General features: G+C 32.4%; 2 protein-coding genes and 1 long non-coding RNA gene across 8 annotated transcripts in view; 1 reads left to right on the forward strand and 2 right to left on the reverse strand.

Annotated features, from left to right (window-relative positions):
• Positions 1–16144, reverse strand: part of LOC107992533 (TNF receptor-associated factor 4) — a 29462-nt gene extending 13318 nt beyond the window's left edge. Inside the window, exon 1 of one of the 2 annotated variants that reach the window (XM_062072289.1) lies at positions 16003–16144. Coding sequence is in view for 1 of the 2 variants with exons in the window: in XM_017048466.3 (XP_016903955.1) it covers positions 2379–2552 (174 nt within the window). In the remaining variant the exon portion in view is untranslated. Of the gene's footprint in view, positions 1–2378; positions 2553–16002 lie in introns of those variants that run through there. The other variant, XM_017048466.3, reaches the window with a different exon arrangement.
• Positions 1010–18123, forward strand: LOC107992536 (uncharacterized). 5 transcript variants are annotated; one of them, XR_009829037.1, is made up of 16 exons: positions 2958–3096; positions 3191–3423; positions 3710–4102; positions 4172–4365; positions 5407–5507; positions 5814–5890; positions 5990–6230; positions 6295–6544; positions 6627–6723; positions 7327–7641; positions 7774–8771; positions 9005–9112; positions 9203–9374; positions 10780–13519; positions 13587–13786; positions 13929–18123. It is a non-coding gene; the product is annotated as an uncharacterized LOC107992536 (long non-coding RNA). The 5 variants fall into 5 exon arrangements; XR_009829039.1 differs by lacking the exon at positions 2958–3096 and adding an exon at positions 1010–1757 and having other exon boundaries at positions 3757–4102; positions 4172–4738; positions 6627–9374; XR_009829040.1 differs by having other exon boundaries at positions 4172–4738; positions 6627–9374.
• A 178-nt stretch (positions 18124–18301) lies between these two features.
• LOC107992534 (uncharacterized) lies at positions 18302–20261 on the reverse strand. Its single transcript, XM_017048468.3, has 2 exons — positions 19806–20261; positions 18302–19730 (listed from the first exon to the last, which is right to left on the reverse strand). Exons 1-2 carry the CDS (start codon positions 20146–20148, stop codon positions 19375–19377), a joined length of 699 nt encoding a protein of 232 aa, XP_016903957.1. The 5' UTR covers positions 20149–20261; the 3' UTR covers positions 18302–19374.
• Between the last annotated feature and the right edge of the window lie 405 nt (positions 20262–20666).

Below are 20666 nucleotides of genomic sequence, written 5' to 3' on the forward strand. Positions count from 1 at the left end.
AAGATTAAATATCTTTATATATTTAAGATTTATTTGAATGTGCATATTTCTGTGAAAACAGTTACATAAATTCTGCGAATAAGTTTGTTTTCTTTGATTTATTCATCAAGTTGTCTATGATACTTGAAACTAGTCCATATAATATGCATATACCTGTTTAGTAAAATCTAGAAACAGATCGTTTTTCTAGTAAAGATGTTTCCAAGTTAAAATGCGATTTTTTTTTCTAACCTAATTTTGCCATAACAATTTATAAACTATTTATATATAAATACAATATTAACAATTATGCTAATTATTATTTTAAATATGATTATTAATTTGATGTGGTTAGACACATCAATAACACGAATTTTAGTTTGTGAAAAAAAGAAACTTTTAACGCAAGGCACGTGCCGTCAAGCGGCTACAGTCATGCCATTGTCACGACTTCTGAGGCTGTGTTTACACAAACGAATATCCCCAATCACCCCTTGCGGAAACTTGGCACTCCCAATCATTGTGTACAATCGTTCGCAAATGTGTTCGTATAAAGAGAATCATAAACGACGTGCACGTGTGTTGGCAACGCGTCGTTGAGGGGGCTAGAACGATTAAACCGACCGCAAAAAAGATGAACTCGATTCCTTAAATACACGGTCGATATGGCAGGGGGATGACAGTGACAATGTCAAGTGACTTCCAGCGATCCCTTGTTTACCCATGAATAAATTCCATTTATTTTATTATACAAACACATAAAGAATAAAGGATCAAAAAATATAATAAATCAAATATTTGAAGCGACTCTAAATATATATGAATAATTTGACAATTTTTTGATAATTTTAAAAACAATTCCTTGAACAATTTAAAAAAATATAAGGAATAATCTCAAGAAGAACGATTACATTTTAAATTCGATATTGATAAATTCACATCGTAGTTGGTAATCGATATAATCATCCAATCGATAATAAATCGATAATAAAGAGACAATCGATTCTGAATGAAGTCAAAAAAGTTTGCAAACAATTTAACGATATATTTCTAGCTATCGAAATAAATCGATCATTCAGTCGATATGATAGAAAGATGGCGAAGAGGTTATGTAGTTTCGTCTATGATCCTGTTGAAACATTTGGCTGTTATGTTTCATGATTTTTTTACCCATAAAATTGTTTTAACGAAAGATTATTCTATTCTCTGTAATTAGTGGTGTTATTATACAATTAAAATTTTTTGCAATTTATAATGTAGCCATATTAATTTGCAAAAAAAAGAATATTGAGAGAAAATATTAAATATTAGTTAAGAAGCATGTATTCAAAAAATAATTATTACACTACATTACACTATATTATTAAAGCTGCCATAAGAATAATTTAGTTTTGCATTGAATTGCTTGACTGCACTCAAAGAATGAATACGAAAATTCTCCCTTTTCAATATTCAAACTTATATACAATGTTTTGTTTCTGACAAAAGTGTTCACAAATCGATACCAAATGGTTACAAAGGTATGTATTTACTTTAATAAGAGAACAAATATGTAATATATCAACAAGGGCGCGTATAGGTAGAAAACTGAATCTATGCCAATAACGATATAGAATCATGAATGGTGCTGTTGTAAATGATATCGAAACGCAACCCTCTGTTTCCGTTTTGTCCAATAATAGATTTCCCCCATTCTGCGGTTTCCCTTTATTCGCATGAAGATTAAATTACATGGTTGTTCGACATGGTTATGAAATTGAATATAACGAATAATGAACGTAAGTAAAATTTATTTTCTAAAAATTAAAAAATATATGTTTTTATAGTAATTTTAAATAAATATGATTGGGAGATAAATCTCAATTAAAAGTAATATAAATTAATGTCGCGTTTATTTAGTAATACTTTTTTTTAATGAATTATCAATATGTGAAGTATCAATGTGAAAGTAAACAAACGCATAGGCCACTACAAGTGCAAATGCAAGAACTGAAATGCAGCACATAACTGACGATTAAACCATGGTTGCTTGAAGCGTATAGCAACAGACCGTTATCTGAAACACGTATGACGATAAACTTGAAACGCTGCTCCAGTATATTCGAGGAATGACCTACGTGGAAGTTGGCATGCCTAACTGAGATCATTTATAAGTTAAACAATATAAAATTAAATTTGTATATTTCTTCGAATGAGGTTATTCACTTCGAATGAGGTTATTTGCAGAAACTAAAACACACTTATGTTTACATACACAAAGAATTACACAATCTACTATTATTTTTCTCTCTTACGAAATCAATCATCATTAATATAATATATAACATAGATTAAATTTCGAAAGCATTAGCATTAACCATAATATAAAGATGTTAGAATAAAAAAAGTGAGATTCTAACCTCATCGGTAATAATCGGCGCCTTGTCCATGTTGTCGTTGATCGGGCTGGGTGGCGATGTGGGACTAGCACTGGGACTCACATGAAACCCTTTCGACTCCTTGGCAGGCCTCTGGGGGGACACCCTCGCAGGGAAGCTCAAGGTTTTCGTCCACTGCGACAGACCACGCACCATCTTTTTCTTCTTTTCCAAAATTTCACCGATATAATATACAGTAATACTACTATCTGTACGTATATATCTAATTTAGTGAGTTCAATGCGCGTTCCGGCACTCGCGATTGTTTAAAAAATTGGGAAAACACAAGAAATAACGAGGGAATTCTATGTCGGCATTTGTTCAGACGCAAATCTTCTGTAGCCTGATCTTCACAAACTATGAATTCACTTTGAAGCGTTAACCAACCGCTTATAAATATTAATAAGCAGTTCGAGAGATCGGCTGGCGTGTATCCGTGTCGTGACACGCATGGAAACGGTCTGCTAGCACGCGCGCTAGCAACGCACGCCACGAAGTTTACTGACAGACTGTTCGCAGTCCGGTCGGTCGGTCCTCTCTGTGGAACGGTCGCGTCATGCCCGCTGGACCAAGCGCGCTGATTGGTAGATACGATAGAAAGCGAGAAGCAACGCGTGCGAAACAAGGACGAGCATAGTGGAAAATGGCTAATGGGGTGGTTCGTATTATAAGAGGAAGCGAGACTGTATAAAATGATATCGTAAGACGAACGCAACCACGATATAATTTTCAAGAGATATAAACTTTTTTTCATCAAAGTAATACGTTGCCTTCTTGTTTTTTCTTTATTTTAGTGAACGAAGAAAAAGAGAAGAGCGAGAGAAGTTTAATGGCGTTGATGAGACAAGGACAGTGACCAGGGAAAGACGGTGAATGAAGGAACGTGTGAAAGAGATTATCGGATATGTGGCACAAGTACAATCGCCGCTGACTTCATGGATCGCGGTTTAGAAATCGTTTAAGGTTACCTAGGATTCGCATCGGTTCAATATACGTAATAAACGATACGAAACAATTTTATATTAAGGTATGATTGAAAATAATAGAATTCAATATTTTTTATTCTAATTATTTTTTTTCTAATTTCTTCAAACTTATTCCATTTTAATGAGATTAATAATTATATAAATCAAATAAAGAGTAATAAAAAAAAACTAATTTTAAAAAAACATATCAAAATTTATTATTTTTAAGGTTTGATTAATGTTTGACTAAATATTTTAATAGAGGTTAAGTGAATATCGAGGCCAATCATTTCAAAAATCCAAATCAATGTGTTTAAAGAAAAATTATCTATGATCCCTTTACAATAGACACTCCAACAACTAATCAAGGCTATTGATGTGTTGATTGGGACCAGGTAGTCGAAGTAGCCGCTATCAAAGCGGTACTCTTACTGACGCCCTTTCCAAGAGACAAAGAATTTGTCCGATAGCGACTCGTGATCGGTAGACATACTCGTGTTGCCAACTGCAGGTCCGTCACGGTGGAGGGGAGGAAAACGACATTGTAAGGCCCAACTGGCAAGGCATGTTCCTTACATTCAACCGCGTTCAGCTGTATGTACGCGGACAGGATCTAGCCAGCTGCGGCCTTCTTCGACCTTCCCCCCACCAGACCGGAATCGAGCCTTCTGGCCAACTATACAAACCGGTACCCCAGCGTTCTAACAAGGAACATCCGCGAAGACTCCGCCTTCGATCTTGGTGAGACATTATTTTGCCAGGACAATCGAAAACAGAGCACATTTATATATTATCTCTTTATATTTATAGATGGTGATAGTTAAATGAAAGACAATTATGCCATATGGAATGCAGTGGAGAATTAGCAGAATAAGTGGAACATAAAAATAAACGATTAAAGAGAGAAAGAGAAACAGTTAGTTGATTGATTCTGAATCGTTCATAGACAAAAAAATCCTTGAATTGAATTCAATACAATTGAAATTCAGTACAAAAAAAGTTGAGTATAAATAATCATTGTCTATTTTTATTATGATTGTTTAAAAATAAAGATAAAAAATTCATATATCTATAAATATCATTTTGATATTCTGATAAATATTATCAGATTTGAGTAGTATTATCAGATTTAAAAATATTTAATATTGATTCTCTTCCGAATTTTTAATGCTTTAATCAGTTCCTTCATCGTCATATCTTGTCTAAGCGACACAATTTCGACCAGTGGCTTTACCCTTTGAGTTCATATCTATTATGGGCATTCAAAAGATTCGTAGAACGATTTGAATTTTTAATTCAGCCCGCATAGTTCAAGAGTTCACATCTGTTCCCTATTTTCCTTGACTAGAAAATTCCAGCTGACAATCAGATAAATGGGTATGTCATTTTTCTCTGCCTGATGTATTCTGAACCTTTAGGGGATCAATTCACAATTAAAATTCGAAGCACGTTTTGTTCGAATAACTTTATAAATCGATATTAATTAGTTTAACATATGTTCTTGCGAATAATCCAATTTCTTGCCATGATAATCCCTAATTTGATCAATCACCATGTCGAAGACAATGAAATCTATTTCAAAAATCGAAACGGATTGAGAGAAACGTTATTACTACGAGCTATGTCAGGGATAGTTGAAGTCGATTGTAAGGATTCCTGTTTAAAGCTTTCGACTTATATAAATAGCATTCTTCACCTTGGATGGATAACGAAGTGGATTATCGTGAACGTCGTCGTTCATTCATTGTTTTATTTTTACATGTATATGAACAATGTATATATATCTATAAGAAGGATAAATTAGAAAATTATTTTGATATTTTGTAAAAATAATTCAGAATGAATTACTAAATTATTAGGCTAAATTTCATAATTATTAATAAAATTATATGAATTTTAAATAACAATAATGTTATAATTCAAAATATGATTGTTTCTTGTTTTCTAAATGAGAAGCTTTAATATTGTTTTAAAAAATTCAAGAAACTTATCAATTTAACTAGACTAAGATATGATTGCATTTATTGTCTCATTTTTATTTGTAGCTCTTGTCTTCACAGAAAGAAGGAAACGTCAAGAAGAGAAGGATGATAATGATGGTTTGAATTTCGAATATAAGGATTCTTTTATTTAAAATTCGCAACAGGTGCGCTATGTTACAGGTTGTATTAATTCCCTAAGGACATACTATAATTTCACAGACATGATATTCACGATCACGCACCTTTTCGTCCCTTCTTATACATAGGGCAGGTGTCTCTCCCCTCTTTTTTCTCTCTAGATCAAAATCATTCTTTCTTAAGAGTAAATTTACATAAGTTTCGATATCACTTGTCGTCGACATCACTTTTTACAGATTTTATAATTTGAGTTTCTGAAATATTTTATTCCATTTTATTTCATACAGAGTTTAAAGTGTATAATATATTAAATAAAAGACGAATCATTTTAGATATCGAGGAAGATCACATTATAAAGTTATATTAATGATAAAAGGCATAAGAAATAATTTTTTAAAGAAATTCTAAGGTAATATTTTTTATGAAATTCTAATTTTCTTTCTATATACATGTACAAGATTATATACATATACATTCTACATATACATATATAAGATTTTCTTTCTAGCTACATAAGGATAATTGAAAAGAACTTCCATATGTGTACATGAATTACAAATTATAAAATTAAATATTTCATTATAAGAAAAAAAAGATATCCTGAATCAAAAGAAATTTTTCATTTGGAAAATTATTCGTTTTCTATTTGGATCTAATATGAAGAAATATGGTGGTGCAGACCATTGCATTTTTCAACAATATCAATTCAGGCCACTTTTACGATGAAATATCGAACACTAATGTAATTGGTGCGTAACGTTTCTCGTGTTAAGGGATCCGATATCCTTAATAACCAGTTTCTCCGATTTCCAGACCAGATGCTGACTTATCAGAACCGCCAGCACACAGAATATCTCAATGCAACCGGAACTCAGAAAAACCGTCCTCTCATCGGCATCTTTTTATCATCTCGATCTATTCTAAACCAACTCGATTACATGTCGATAAACTGAAATAGAGCGATTCGAACGAGAATTTAATGATTCACCATCGTTTTTTTAAATAAAAAACAAAGTAGAAAGTTGTCAAACATGTTACAAGTTATCAAACTACAATCCATATTGTAAGTTCGAAATCATAGTAGCTCTTTTTATAGTCAACAGGTTTGAAACTGACAGTTTCATGATTTTTCCATGGATTTCTAGTGCACGTTTTTGTAATCACGAGGGAAATCGCGATTACGTAGGTTCAGTGGTAGGTACACGTTTCCATGACGTTAGTCCAGTTTTGCATCCGGCACAGGTACATACTGGGGAAAGGTCGAGCTACCGACCTGAATATGTTGATGGTTACGCAATAATTCGTGCACTGAATATACTTTTTATACTTTAATTTAAATTGATCAACTTGGAATCAACAATAATATTGGATGGAGATAATTATATAGAAAGGAATATTTTAAAATATTTTATTTTAAGAAAAAAATTCTGAATTATGAGTTATAAGAGAACGAATGTCTCTTGAAGGAGAAAAATAAATTTTCTTTGTATTGCAATCGATCGATATTCGATGATGAAGTAATTTTTGAAGCGAATAAAATTATTTCACAAGTATTGGATATTATATATTTATTAAAAAATTTAGATATAATCAATATTCCTCGCAAATAACATATATTGCAAAACATCTTAAAAAAAAAATATGAAACAAATTTTTAATATATTCCATTTTCTATATAAACTTTAAATAATAAAAAATTTCTTGATACAAACATACAAAGATGACGTACAATATTAGAAGTATATAAGTTTTAATACACGCTTTAGAAATAAAAATAAATTTTCTTCTTTCATCACAATATAACATGAAATCAATAAAAATTCATCCCAGATCGATATTGAACAGGGTAGACAGCACGTAGAGCGTTCAGCTCGAACAAAGAAGGATTTTTCGAGGCGCCGATGCGAGCAGCACCTGGAGAGGCTACGTGAGGGACCATTCGGAGGATAGGAGCGGCCCAGCGAATAATATTGGGAAGTCTGCAGCTGTCACAGCAGCTGCAACCCTCCTCGCTTGGCTCACAATCTGACCGGCAGCTTTTCTGCCTCCTCCTCATCCTCTTCACCCACCTCTGCCACCTTCTCCTCTCGTATGCCATTACCTCGTTCTCATGGTCTAACTTCTGCCTCGTGTTCTCATTCCGGTCCTTCCAGAATTGAGGTAAAAACCATCTTATGGAGACCATTATTGGTTTAATCCTTTAGTTTTAGTTTTAATCTTGTCAATTTCTTGGGAGGAAATTCTTTGAAAAATTTTTCTACTTTTTTTCTTCAGCTTGATTATCTTTTTCAGGTAATAGTGCCAGAAAATTGTGGAATTTAAAAGAATTTATGTAAGATGGAAGGAAAATTATATATGCACCCTTCTAATGATACGTGATGATAATGATATTCTAATGATATAATGTTTTGAATATTGACAATAAATGAAAATGTTTGGAAATAAGATAATCAGTCTTTACATATATGTATTTATGAAAGATAAGCTTTATAAGATAAGAAGCACATTATATAATAAGAATTTATAATGATTCTTAGTTTTCTTTTATTTTTTTAATATATTAATTCATAATAACATATGTTGGATAAATGAAAGTATCATATAATTTTGAATTTTTCTTAATATGTCTACAATGAAAAGTGAAAGAAAACATTTCGTTTGAAAAGTTTAATCAAAGAAAATTCAGTGTATATTACTTCATATATAATACATATAAACAAACATAAGCAAATACGCAATTCGTTTCAAAAATCTACAACAATCAATGAAAAGAAAATGAAAAATAAAAATAATCGTAAATCTTCGAATTTAAAAGGAACAACAATATTCTCACAAATGATTTAGAAAAAAAAGAAAAAGGGTGCCCATTTCCCGTGTCAAATAAGCATCCCTTAAAACATGAAATGAAAGTATGCATTGAGAAAATGAACATTAATGAAGTGGTTTCTCAAATAGGGGGGCCCCTTTCCTTCCTGCGCCAACATGTGGGTGTATATCTAGACCGTACCTAGCTCCACGGAGCAATCAACCCCCTTTTTTGAAGCCAACCACCGAGACCATCCTCTTGCACGAGGAATGCGCGGTGTAGGTCAGCTGCTCCTTCTGTAAAACTAAACTTCCTGCGTCCACGTGCACATCTGCTCCCTTTCAGGCACCTGGAAGGGGAAATCTCGTGGTCCTGGATGAGTATACGTAGTCACGTATCACGTGTATCCCGAGGGTTCTTCGCGACTCGATGGTGTACATGTATAATGACGGAGGAACATAAATATTCTCGTCGTTAATTGCAGGTATGGAAGATTTATTCTTTGTTTCGTGTTCTCCGGTATTTATGGGGAACAATAATGGATTGGTATTGTTACGTCACATTGACACATCGTCTATAAGAAGTTTTTATTGAGATTTTTATACGGTTTTTACATTTGAATATTGTTTCGTATATCATAATGTGTAAGTTCTTGAATGGTGTTTCCTGACTCTTTGAATGATCAGAAGTCTTTAAATGAATATTTTCTATTTTTAGAGGAGATTTTTATGAATGTATGAGGAATAAATTGTGATAATATTGATTTTTATAACAGCCAAATTGAAAAGTTGATTCTTAGAAAGATATGTGGAAATGAAATAGACAGTATGTATGCGGATTAAAGTATTATTGAAATAGTTTAACGAAACAAAAGTTTATTTGATATATCGACTATTTTTCTTCGTTTGAACTAAGGAATTAATGGACTACTTAAATGCAAAGAGGTTCATTCTTATTCAGTTCGATCGAATTTTCTTGTTAAATGGCTTTAATTAACTTAAGTACTTTGGAGAAAAGATTAAACCTGAAATCGCATTGGAGAACGATCAATAAAAATGAAGAGGAAATTTAATATGATTATATCAAGGTATTAATAATAATTATTTATTTAATTGTTAAAATAAAGTTGATCTCCTTCGAAGTTAATTAAATCATTTAGCTACTAATAATTTAGAGATCATTTTCACTTCTAAATTTAACGTCTTAACCTTAATTAATAATTATAAAATATATCATAATGAGCGTCAATTAACCTCAATTTTTGCAAGTCGTAATACCATTCAAATTTATTACTCTGAAGTTAAATCATCTTGAATTCATTAAATAATTTCGAGGCAAGACATCTCTGAATTTATCAGTTTTTTGGAATAAATCGATTTCAATTTATCAATTGCTTCCAGTTATTTCTGAAGCTTCCTGTTATTTTAAATTCATTACTTCGAAATATATTATTTTTTGGATTTATCGAGTTTCATTATTTATTAATTTTTTCAATTTAATTTATCTCTTGATGTCAAATTGACACAATGCAAAAAATAAATGTAATAAAAAGATAGATAATTAAATTACAGAATCCAATACTCGAATTCAAGACGACGTTTTTCATTAATTCATCGTATTCATTCATTGACGAAAGCCATAGTGATTCGGTTGATCCGGCGAGAGACCGGAAGTCGAAACTATTACGACCGGTTTCGAGAGATTGGCCGGTTATCCGGCGCAATTACATTGTAACCGGCTCATCGCACGGTGCTTGTTACGAAACTCAACCTTTTCCAACTGTAATGGACAATCTAATATTTCGTTGAATCGATAATTCTTCGAAACTATTCGATCTTCTTTTCTCGCATACGATCAAGAAATAAATCTCGACGTGACATCCACACAAAGTTTCAAGTTTGTCCGTGGAATCTATGCATTCCACTCGAGCCATTAACACGAAAGCAGTACTGACAACTTACAGGCGAATTCTCAACAAATGGCTTTAAGTGCATCTTCTTGCCTTTAAGCAATATATTTAAGAAAGTCGTTAGTTCGTGGAGCTACTATATAATCGTTCTCCACTACATTGAGCATTTGGCAACTTGTGCATTGTTCTAATTTGTCAGAACTCTTTGTTTCCAACTCGATAAATTGTTAACCTAAAAAGTTTGTTCGATGTTTGTTATCATCGATATGTTTGTCGGTATTGAAGTGAATATATTTTGTGAAAGAAGATGATGAAAGTTGCGGGTTTAATGAACTTTGACTGGAAATATATATAGGGTGGTTTATTTGTTATTTAAATGAGGAAGAAGTACAAGAATCATAAATTCTCTTTCTTTAATATATCCAAACGTCATGAATCTCGAGTGTATAATTAAACTTTTAATAAATATCATAAATTTTCCAATTTTTTAACCACTTCGAAACAATCAAAAGTTAGAATAATTGAATGATTCTAATAAAATTATAAATTTTTCTTTAAAAATCTCGATATTTTTCTTTTTAAGGTTCATCAATGAAAATTTCTTCAATTCGAGGTAACGTTGCAGCGAGCAAAATCCTTGAGATGTTAGATCCCATATCGGGAAAGTGGCAGGAATTCCGAGCAAACGGGACACCCTGTATTCGCTTGGTTGTGTAATCGGCCTTAAGGATAAACGGACGCACACACGTTTAAGTACCATTCGCAAGTAGGGAGGTTCGTATCACAAAACGGCCAAGTGAAAGGATAGGCACCAGTTCATCTTGTGTCTCAACCTCCAACCAACCTTCTCGAATATATCCATTCGTGCTGCAAGTGCGTCAGCTATTCGCATAAAACAACGGTTAATTCGAATTCACGTCGTTCACTCGGCGAGCGAAACGAGAAACGCAGTTATATTATTTCTTTGACTATTTTTTCAGAAGGAAAATACATTCTGTTTATTCGTTGCTTGTTTTACGAGGGCACGCATAAGTTATTACATAAATTTCTACTATTCATGGGTAATGAACTTAATTTGCTTTTTTTAATTTTTCCACCGTGTATAATTTCAAAAGTTAAATTATATTAAATTAAATTAAAATTAAATTCAATTATACTGGATATGAATTTTAATTCGGGAAATTAATTTTATTATCTAAGATTATATATACACGGAAAAATTAAAAAATTCTTTAATCAATTCATAATTTTACTTGTTCTTCATTTTTCAATTTTCTATCTATTAATTCTACTTTAAATTTTTTCTCTTCTTTTTCTATTTTATTGCTATTATCCAATTCTATAAAATTCTTTTTTTGATTTTTTTCGATCATTTATTTTTATCATATCTTTTTTTTTATTACTCATTTAAAATTAAATTTTCTAGTGATTCACATAGATATGGATAGAAGAATTAAAAAAAGTTACACTAAAAGATCGTACAAATCCACCTTCTATGATTCTCAACAGGAAATTTCAGCAAGTATTTTTCTCAATTTACCTAACACCAGAAAAGAATCAAGCAACAATTTATCATCACACGACATCTTTCTCTTATTTCGATCTTCATCTACCAACAGTATAATTAAGGGTCATGAATATTCGACCGCCATTCCGTTTCCTTTTTTCCATCGATCTAAACCAGGATCTCGATCTAGTTAACTGACTATAATATTTCCACGAGCAATTCAATTTCACGCAGAAGGAAAAGCGAAATCTGAGTATCAACGATACTCTCAGATGTTGAACATCTTCGAAAGCGTGCACAACATCTGTTCTCATCAACTGTGAAATCACCCCCAATTTTCAACGTGGAAAGAAACCTTTCGAACTCAACTCGACTGGACAAAATAACGATGAAATCACAGAGGAACGCGCCGCTTGCATGGATCGAGGATGCACCTGCATCTGGTGCATTTTCGGATGGATCACTGGCCAGATGTCTCTCATACCCGTGTCGAGCTTTGGTACACGTTTCTGGCTGCTGTTCAAAATTATCCAGAATTCGATTATTCTTTTTGAAGTGAATAATTTAACATGGAAGATTTTAAATACCGTCGACTGCTTTGATTGAGTACTGTTATGTGAAACGTTGTATTCGTTGAATTGATAATATGAATAATAATGAGATAACTCTGATAAGAAGATTTTTGGATGATGTGTCTGTTCAAATTTGGAATAAGTTGATTATTACGAATCAACATTCATATCTGTTGAGTGATTATCTTACATAACAATTAACAATGCTTATTTGTCTATTAAATGAAATTATCGAATAAATTCACTTTTGTCGCAATCTGGTCACAGGATTAACGAAATATATAATTTCATAGAATTTGAAAAGTTACAGAAAATTGAGATAATTACTGGAGAATATTATAATTATTAAAACATTCTGTTATTAAAAGATTATGATAACACAATGACAATGGAACATACAAAAATCTTAATTTATAATCAAAGAAATCAATTTTGTTTCAACAAAATTCTATTTTAACGTGTCCTACAATGAAACTTTATCTTTCAGTTCCAACTAATTTGCAATAAACAGGATATAGAATATCGTGACACATCGCCCACTATATGAAATATTGAAATATTAAATACCTTTATCGAAATACACAGCTTCAAGGACTACAAGTTTCAAACATCGCGTGGAATTAATCACAATACGCTTTCTCGCGTTATTATTATTTTCTAAAAGATCCACAAATAACGCATCAATGTGCACGATGAAATACGTAAACAGAAATTACATGGAAATTTATTTGATCATTTCCATACGAGTAACCAATCCTTAAGATCAATCGACATTGACTGGAGAATCAAAAAGTTGTCTACGGTAATTATATATTGTTATAATTTATATGTGTAATAGGATATCATATTGCGTCGTTTCCCTCTCTTTTTCCACGGTCTTTTTATCGGCCAGTGGCGTGCGACCAGCACGATCATGCCGTGTCCGACGTCTTCCGCACATGGAAACCAGAGTAACCAGTGCAGTGAGTAAAAAGCTGCAGCTGTCACACAGAGCGGGCAGCTGCAGCCGCGATGCATCGGGGACTAGCGATGAGAGTAACACGTTTCCAAGCGGTTTTAGTATTCACGGTGATTTCCAATTTTGCATAAACTCGTCGAAGGTCTGTTAAATGTCGCCAAAACAGGCGAAAGAAAGATGAAGAAGTACTCCACTAATATCGTACTCTTCAAAGTGTTTTTTAAATAAAATGTTTAAAAATTGAATAATAATTTAATAATCAGAAGTAGCTTATGAATATTTCGAGGTATATATTTGATTTTAATGTCATTCAAAAATTAGCGTAATTTAAAATTGTTACTAATCTTTTCCAGAGAGTATTTTTTTTTAAAAATTCCAAAGAATCGGAATATTCGAAATGAAAAAAAAATAAAATAGAATATGCGATGTTGAATCTACGATCGGAGCAGGTGGTACTTGGAATTACAGACCCTTCTCCTATTCGCATATATGTACAGGTATGCGCTGGAATTCGGTGTTCTCCCTTTCATACTAATTCATTCACCTTAAGCAGGTATGTTGAAACTCGGTTAAACGGAGAATTCTTATAAAGTTTAGCAATTTAAATTCGCCATGATGAGTTTAAAAAAATAGAATTCTTATTTTATTGAATTAAATTATCTTTTTACTTAAAGTGTAACATTTTCTTATTTTAGAATATTTGAAAAGTCCTGCATGATTTTTAAGGATCTTGAATCAGAATTCTGAAATTTTTTCATCCCAAAGAAGCTAAATCTAGCTAAAATATTCAAATTAGAATTCAAAGAGAAGAGGATAAAATAGACTTTGATACGATTTATTATGCATTCACATAATAAAGAAAGGATGAAAAATTCAACATTCCTAAAATTTCAAAAGCAATTTGAATCGAATCGAATAGCATTCAGAAGGCGCCATAAAAAGAGACTCGGTAATCGATCAGTCTTTGATCGCTTTGATCGTCACGGGTGTTTATCGGTCAGCAGCAGCATTCCGTGCATATGCAACCGCACACCTAAGATGGATGCACGGAGATGAGAGAAAGTCGGAGATCCTGGCCTCGAGGTTGTCTTCGAGAATGTAACGAAGCGTTCGTATGCACGCGCGCGATTCTTGCCAGCAGATAGGCGTGAACGTGTCGCGAGGAAAATGTCATTGGATGCACTCTTGCCATCCCACACTCTAATATCATTCTTATTAATTTTCCTTCTTTCTTTCTCCATCCATGAAATCATATCGATTGTATTCGTAATACAAAATTTCAGAGAAAATCAACGTTGTGAAGAAAATATGTTTTAATTAAAATCATGTAAATATTCTTCAATCTTCTTTTGATTCTCTTTTGTGGTATTGGAAACAACTTATGATTCAAGGAAAATTAATTAATGTAGAGTTTTTGATGATACAAGGTTAATGCTCAAAAAATCTTTAAATAAAATTATTTTTTATATTTGTGGAATTAATTTTAAATTAACGAATTAAATTAAAACAATTCTCGAATTTATGAAAGGGATTTCGATCGAGAATTCTATTTCGAATTCTCTTCAGAATTCATGTATTAATTGAAAATTGTAAAATGATCGAAACTAAAATCCTTGTTAATAAAAAGTTGTTAATAGCGGATAGCTATTACATTCGATACGATTAAATTAAGGTTTATTAGCGGCGTATTTTCCATTGAAACGAGCCACTTAGCAGCCAGTAGCCGAGAAACGAAGGTAGATACCGAGTTCCTTTGTAATAGCACACGCGGCAATAAGTAAACAGTCGGGAGAATGGTTGATGCATGCGGCCTCATTATTCTCCCTCGTCAATCGGATTGTTTCGAATTAATAATTCACCGTTCCAGTTTATATGTCACTATGCATCCTTGTTATGCATTAAACGATCGATAAACAATTTAACAATTATTACTCAGCAATTAATATGATCGAATATTGGTACGCGTACAATTCGAATAATTTTAATTGATGATATTAAAATTTCTTGTCGAGCAAAAAAATGGAATAAAAAAATGGAATGTCGAGAATGTATAAAGAAATGAAGGCTCGTTTATTGTAAAAAAAAAAAAATAAAAAATAAAAAAGAATTAGATCGAATCGAAGAATGCTTATGAATTAAAGAAAATAAGTTTCTGAAAGTAAAAATAGTTTCTTCACTTTCTTTCACTTGACGAGAGAAGAAATAAGAATTATTATGATAATGATACTTTAACGTGTTTAGAATTTCCTCTGGAGTTATTTCAAGCGAATAAAGTTTCAAGAAGAGGATCGTTGTGGGAAAGCTATGGAAGAATCGAAATTGCTCGCTCTTGGAACGCGGCCGGAACACGTGCGTATTCACGCCAAGAGGGACGCCATTACAACCGCCTATGAGAAGAAACGCACGAGCCCATTGTTTCAATAGGTTTTTCTACCTGTCCTGACTAATAATATCTTGAAATTTGTTTTTCAAATCAGGACTCTGGGATTTTCCATCAATAATCACCTCTATCGATCGTGAATGTTTTATGACATTATCTCTAATATCTTTAAATCCCGAGGTAACACTCCTTACTTGCAATTAATAATTTTTCAAATAATGGAAAAAAAATGGTAATGGAAAAAATATATAAAATCCATCGATTTTAATCGTAATTATGAGAGGAAGATTTTTTTAAAATTTTTAATTCTAATCTACCATAGATGTAATAATAGAAAAACCAGAATATTGTTGGTTTTATCATAAGAAACTTGTGCAAGAATTACTCACCGGCTACGAAATCCAGATGACATTATAAAACACCGAAACCAACGATAAAGGAATCAGTTCCACAGTGCAAACAGTTCAACAGTCACTTTACAGTGAAGATTCACCTTTCGGCTTCGAGAAAAATTATTACACTTAAACAAATCCTTCACTGTCGCAAGAACTCGCGAATATCTAGTCGAGATCTCGGCTCGTAAAATGGAAAAGGATCGTTCGGCACGCTCAGCTATTTCAAATCTTCTATGCCATCCTTGTTGAAACGTTCCACGATCTATTCTTCCTTCTTCTCAATCAGAACATGAAAAATAAAAACGTCCCTTGTTAAACAATATCAATAACAATGATCCAACAGAAATTCTATTCCAATAGAAATTCAAATATAGATCCGAACTTCCTTTCAAGAAAGATCACAATGGGTTTCAAGGATCACGGTGAACCTTCAATACCTGTTATTATTCAAAATCTAAATAGATAGGTCCTTTCGATTACTCTTTGGAAAAATACTTAGGTAGAAGAACCAGGTAGCAGAAGAGGTACTAAAGAGATATATCAAAAAAAGAAGAAATAGGATTATTTATATTAATCGAACCTTTCGATTCCAATCCTGAAGAAATTGAATTATTCGTGGCCGCGGAGGACACTAACGATCGGGCGCAGGTTCGCCGGTTCGAGGCGTGACTGTTATCAACGGGAGAGGAAAAGCTCCGATAGTCCGGCCGTGGTGAACGACAGCGTAACATCGACTGCGTGTAGCGAACTCGACGTGTTTCCAGGTGGAATGTGTGCGCTAGTAGGCACAAGCCAGAGAGTACACCGTGGCCGATGAAACGAGCGGAGAAACTAAAGTCCCATAGGATACACGCTTTGCTTCTATACGCTGTATACACTTAGATAGTTATGAAGGCAGGTGCCGGCAGTCAGGTGAACGTGGCGGAACACAGGAAGTGCCAGAGACAGAGAGGCATTACAAAACTGTGGAATGGTGGGGACGGGGCAAAGGACGATAGAGGAAAGAAGAGAAAAGAGAGGAATACCGTGTGACTCGAGAAGTCGCGTGCCCCTTGTCGATGAAATTAATTTCCCTTCGTGAATCTGTTGTTTCGCGATTTTCAAATTCCTCGAAATGCTGTGTCGAGTGCTTAGAAATATCCCATGAGTTGTTCATTATGCATTACCATGCATTAACAATAACTTTCTATTCAGTAAACACATTACAGACATTCAATTTATTCGCAGACTTGCTATTCAGACATTCTAATCGTTTTTGTTTTACTTGAGAAAGGTTTAGGTACGAATATCATATAGCTTTGAAATATACGTTTGCTCGATATCGAAATTCTTAAAGGAAAATTGCTTATCCTTCCATTCACACCATAAATAGCCAATGAAACAGTGATGGTGATTCTTAGAATTATCAGGCACGCTTTAAACTTGATTAGTGACGAAACGATTGACTAATACGATATTCAACACGGTTCGACAAATACCTTCCTTTCTTCGTCTCATTAAAATCGACGATTAATGAAAACGAGCGTGGAGGTTGTTTCCATGAATCACATGAATCACATTTTCTAAAGAGTAGAGCAAGGAATTTCAAGATGTCGTTGCGTTATCAATCCACCACCCCATCTCTCGGCCGCAACGAAACGTAAATACATAGCGTATAGGGCTGTGTTGTTATGCTACTTGCGACTCCAGGAATAACTTGCAAGGCATAGCCCCACCTTTGCGATCCACGTGCGTGTATGCGGTACGCCATATTTCCCGCATGCAACAGTGCACGTATGTGCAACACATCCGACAAAGTCGTTGACTGGAAAACGAGCACTGGGCCTAGGAAGGAACATGAGGAACGGCAGCGGCACGTTCTTCATACGCTCGTTTATTCGCACTTTTACCCGGTTCGTTTAAGTGTAGCCGGTTTGTTTATCGATACTTCTTGTTTTTAGGACCGAAACTTTGTTATCCTCGTGATATCTTGATATTCTGATACGGTAATATGCTTTGAGACATCTTCAAGTTTCAAATTAGAACGTGTCCAATAACAATGAATATCATGGAATGTTTACAAATTTGTTATTAATAAAAAATTTTTTTAATAAATAAAAAAGAATATTTGAAATATTTCTAGTTATAATATTTCTAGTTATTACACTATTACCTTGTTTCAATCTTGTTCTTAGAATAATAATATTCGATTCATTGATTATTGGATGTTTAATACAAATAATTGGTAATATTACACATAAAAACATAATAGTTTTTTAAATTTAATTTAAAAAAGGATCAAAAGATTACTCAATTTACTGCTTTTACCTAAAAAAGGATTATTTGTTTATTAACATACATAAATATCTATAACGCTTGCATTTATACTTGAAAATATTTTTTTTTCCTAGGAAAAACCGTTGAACGCATTACCAGTGCTGATTGTTCATTGCTTCAAACAAAAATGTAATATACGCAAGTCAGAGTTCCAGTTTTTACATCGTAGAAAATGACATTATGAGTTCAATTTTTTTGTCAAATTTCCAATAGTCTTCAATACAATATGAATCCGTGCAAATCACGGAAATCATGGAACAACATCTAAATTTACCTGATCGTCATTGAAATCGATTAGTCATCAAACAATATTGAATTTGCAGTTGTATTATAAAATATATTAAAATTATGTACAGTCATAAATTATTTTTAATATTTTTTTTAATTTTTGAAATTAGAATGTATCAATAACAAAAAAGAACAGCAAGAAAAAGAAAAAAGTATTAGAGAATTAAATTAAGGAAATAATGTTTCGATATAAAAAGTATATAAAAATTAATAATATTAAAATATCAATATTTTTTTCTATCTTATAAATGAATTTGATTCATTTCCATATAAATTAAAAACGAAGAATTTATTCGTAATCGTAATGTTATGTTTGAACTTTCGTGACTTCCGGTAGAATCCGCCTTTCCGGTGCCCCCATCTGCCAGCCCACGTACTCTAAGGTTTCTTTCAAACATTTCCGTTTCTTTCTCATTGGGCCGCTTCGAGTACCACCACATGGCAATATTTATTCTTGATCCTGGTTCAGATGGCAGTACAGTACAGTACTACGAAATGATATTTGATGTGTCAAAATAAGTTTTAAATGAATAAAATAAAAATTATATTTATATATATATATATAAAAAATTAGGGAATAGCAATTTTCTTATTGCATCCTATGTTTCATACTTCATACGCCTTATTTTTCTTATTATAATTAAGTTCTTATGACGGTACTTATATATTATTCATAATATATTCATTATTTCATTAATCTTAGAATTCATCAAAGAAATATGTATTGTATTTCTAATTGAACGTCAGTATTTTCCTGATAATTTATGGGGACGGGTTGTGACGGAGTAATGAAGACCATTTTAATCCATCGGGAGTCGTTGGGATTTTCTTTGCAGATGAAACAATTTTTAATGTTTCAGTATCCTCGTCTTGGATAAGTGCCTTTTTCTGCACTTTATGAGGTGTATTTTTACCTAAACCATGATCATGCATTGATACTACATAGTCATTTAAAATTGGGTTAGAATCATAAAAATAACCTAAGTGTTTTAAAACTTGATCTGGAAAATCTTGCGGCGCCGATTTTTTTTTGTTAAATTTTTTATTTTTTTTTGGAGATTTTTCTTCTGAAATTAATTTTGATATATCACCATCTGATACTTGAGAAGCTCTGCTTACTGAAAATTTTAATGAAAACAATTGTAGTGAATGAAGTATATCTATTTTTAACAAAACGAGTAATTAATTTTTACCCATTATAATGTCAGGTTCGTTTAGAGCTGCTAAACGATTTTTTAATTCTTTCCATTTATTCCCTGAATTATTTTTAAATTTTTTAAAATATTTCATTAAATGAGGTCTTGTTTTTTTACCGAATAACTTTCTTATCCTTGATTTTAAATTGATAGTTTTTTGTTCTGGTAGATGTTTATTCTCTTTCGTTTCTTTCGCAACAGATTGTTTGTTTTCCGTGATTTCTAATTCATTATTTTTTACGCGAGGCACCAAACTGCGCAGTTTTGCATGTAATTTCTCAATTTCATCAAGCTTCTCAAAAATTTCCTTCACATATTTTTCGGACATATTATACCTCATAAAATATGTAACATATTTGTCAATTCCAAAAATATATACATATCTATTTTAGTATTTAATTAAAATACAAGAACAGATGAACTTCGCGCCAATCTGAATTTACTTCATTGTAATGTCACAAACATAACCTATAATTTCATCGTGAAATAATGTAAACACTTAATGTAACATAGAAGAAGAAATTAATTTTTTTCACTTCACAAGGCAAAATACATTATTATTGTAAGCATTTTCTTTTGAATATATAATATGCTGTTATATAAAAATATTAATAGAAATGTCAATACATGTAAAACAACCAACGACAAATCGTTGTTATTGTCACGTCCAAGATGAAGAAATCAATTTAAATGATATTGCGAAAATTATAACTATTGTAAATCATAAAATTCTACAATTACGAGATGAAATCAGTGCTCTAAAAAATGTCAACTATGATAAAAAAAAGAAATTACTTAAAAAAACTGAAAATGCTTGCAACATGTCTTTCAGTTTTGAAAATGATTTTAATACTTCTC

The sequence above is a fragment of the Apis cerana genome, linkage group LG3, assembly GCF_029169275.1.
Source record: "Apis cerana isolate GH-2021 linkage group LG3, AcerK_1.0, whole genome shotgun sequence".
In the NCBI taxonomy this organism is placed as follows: Eukaryota; Metazoa; Arthropoda; class Insecta; order Hymenoptera; family Apidae; genus Apis; species Apis cerana.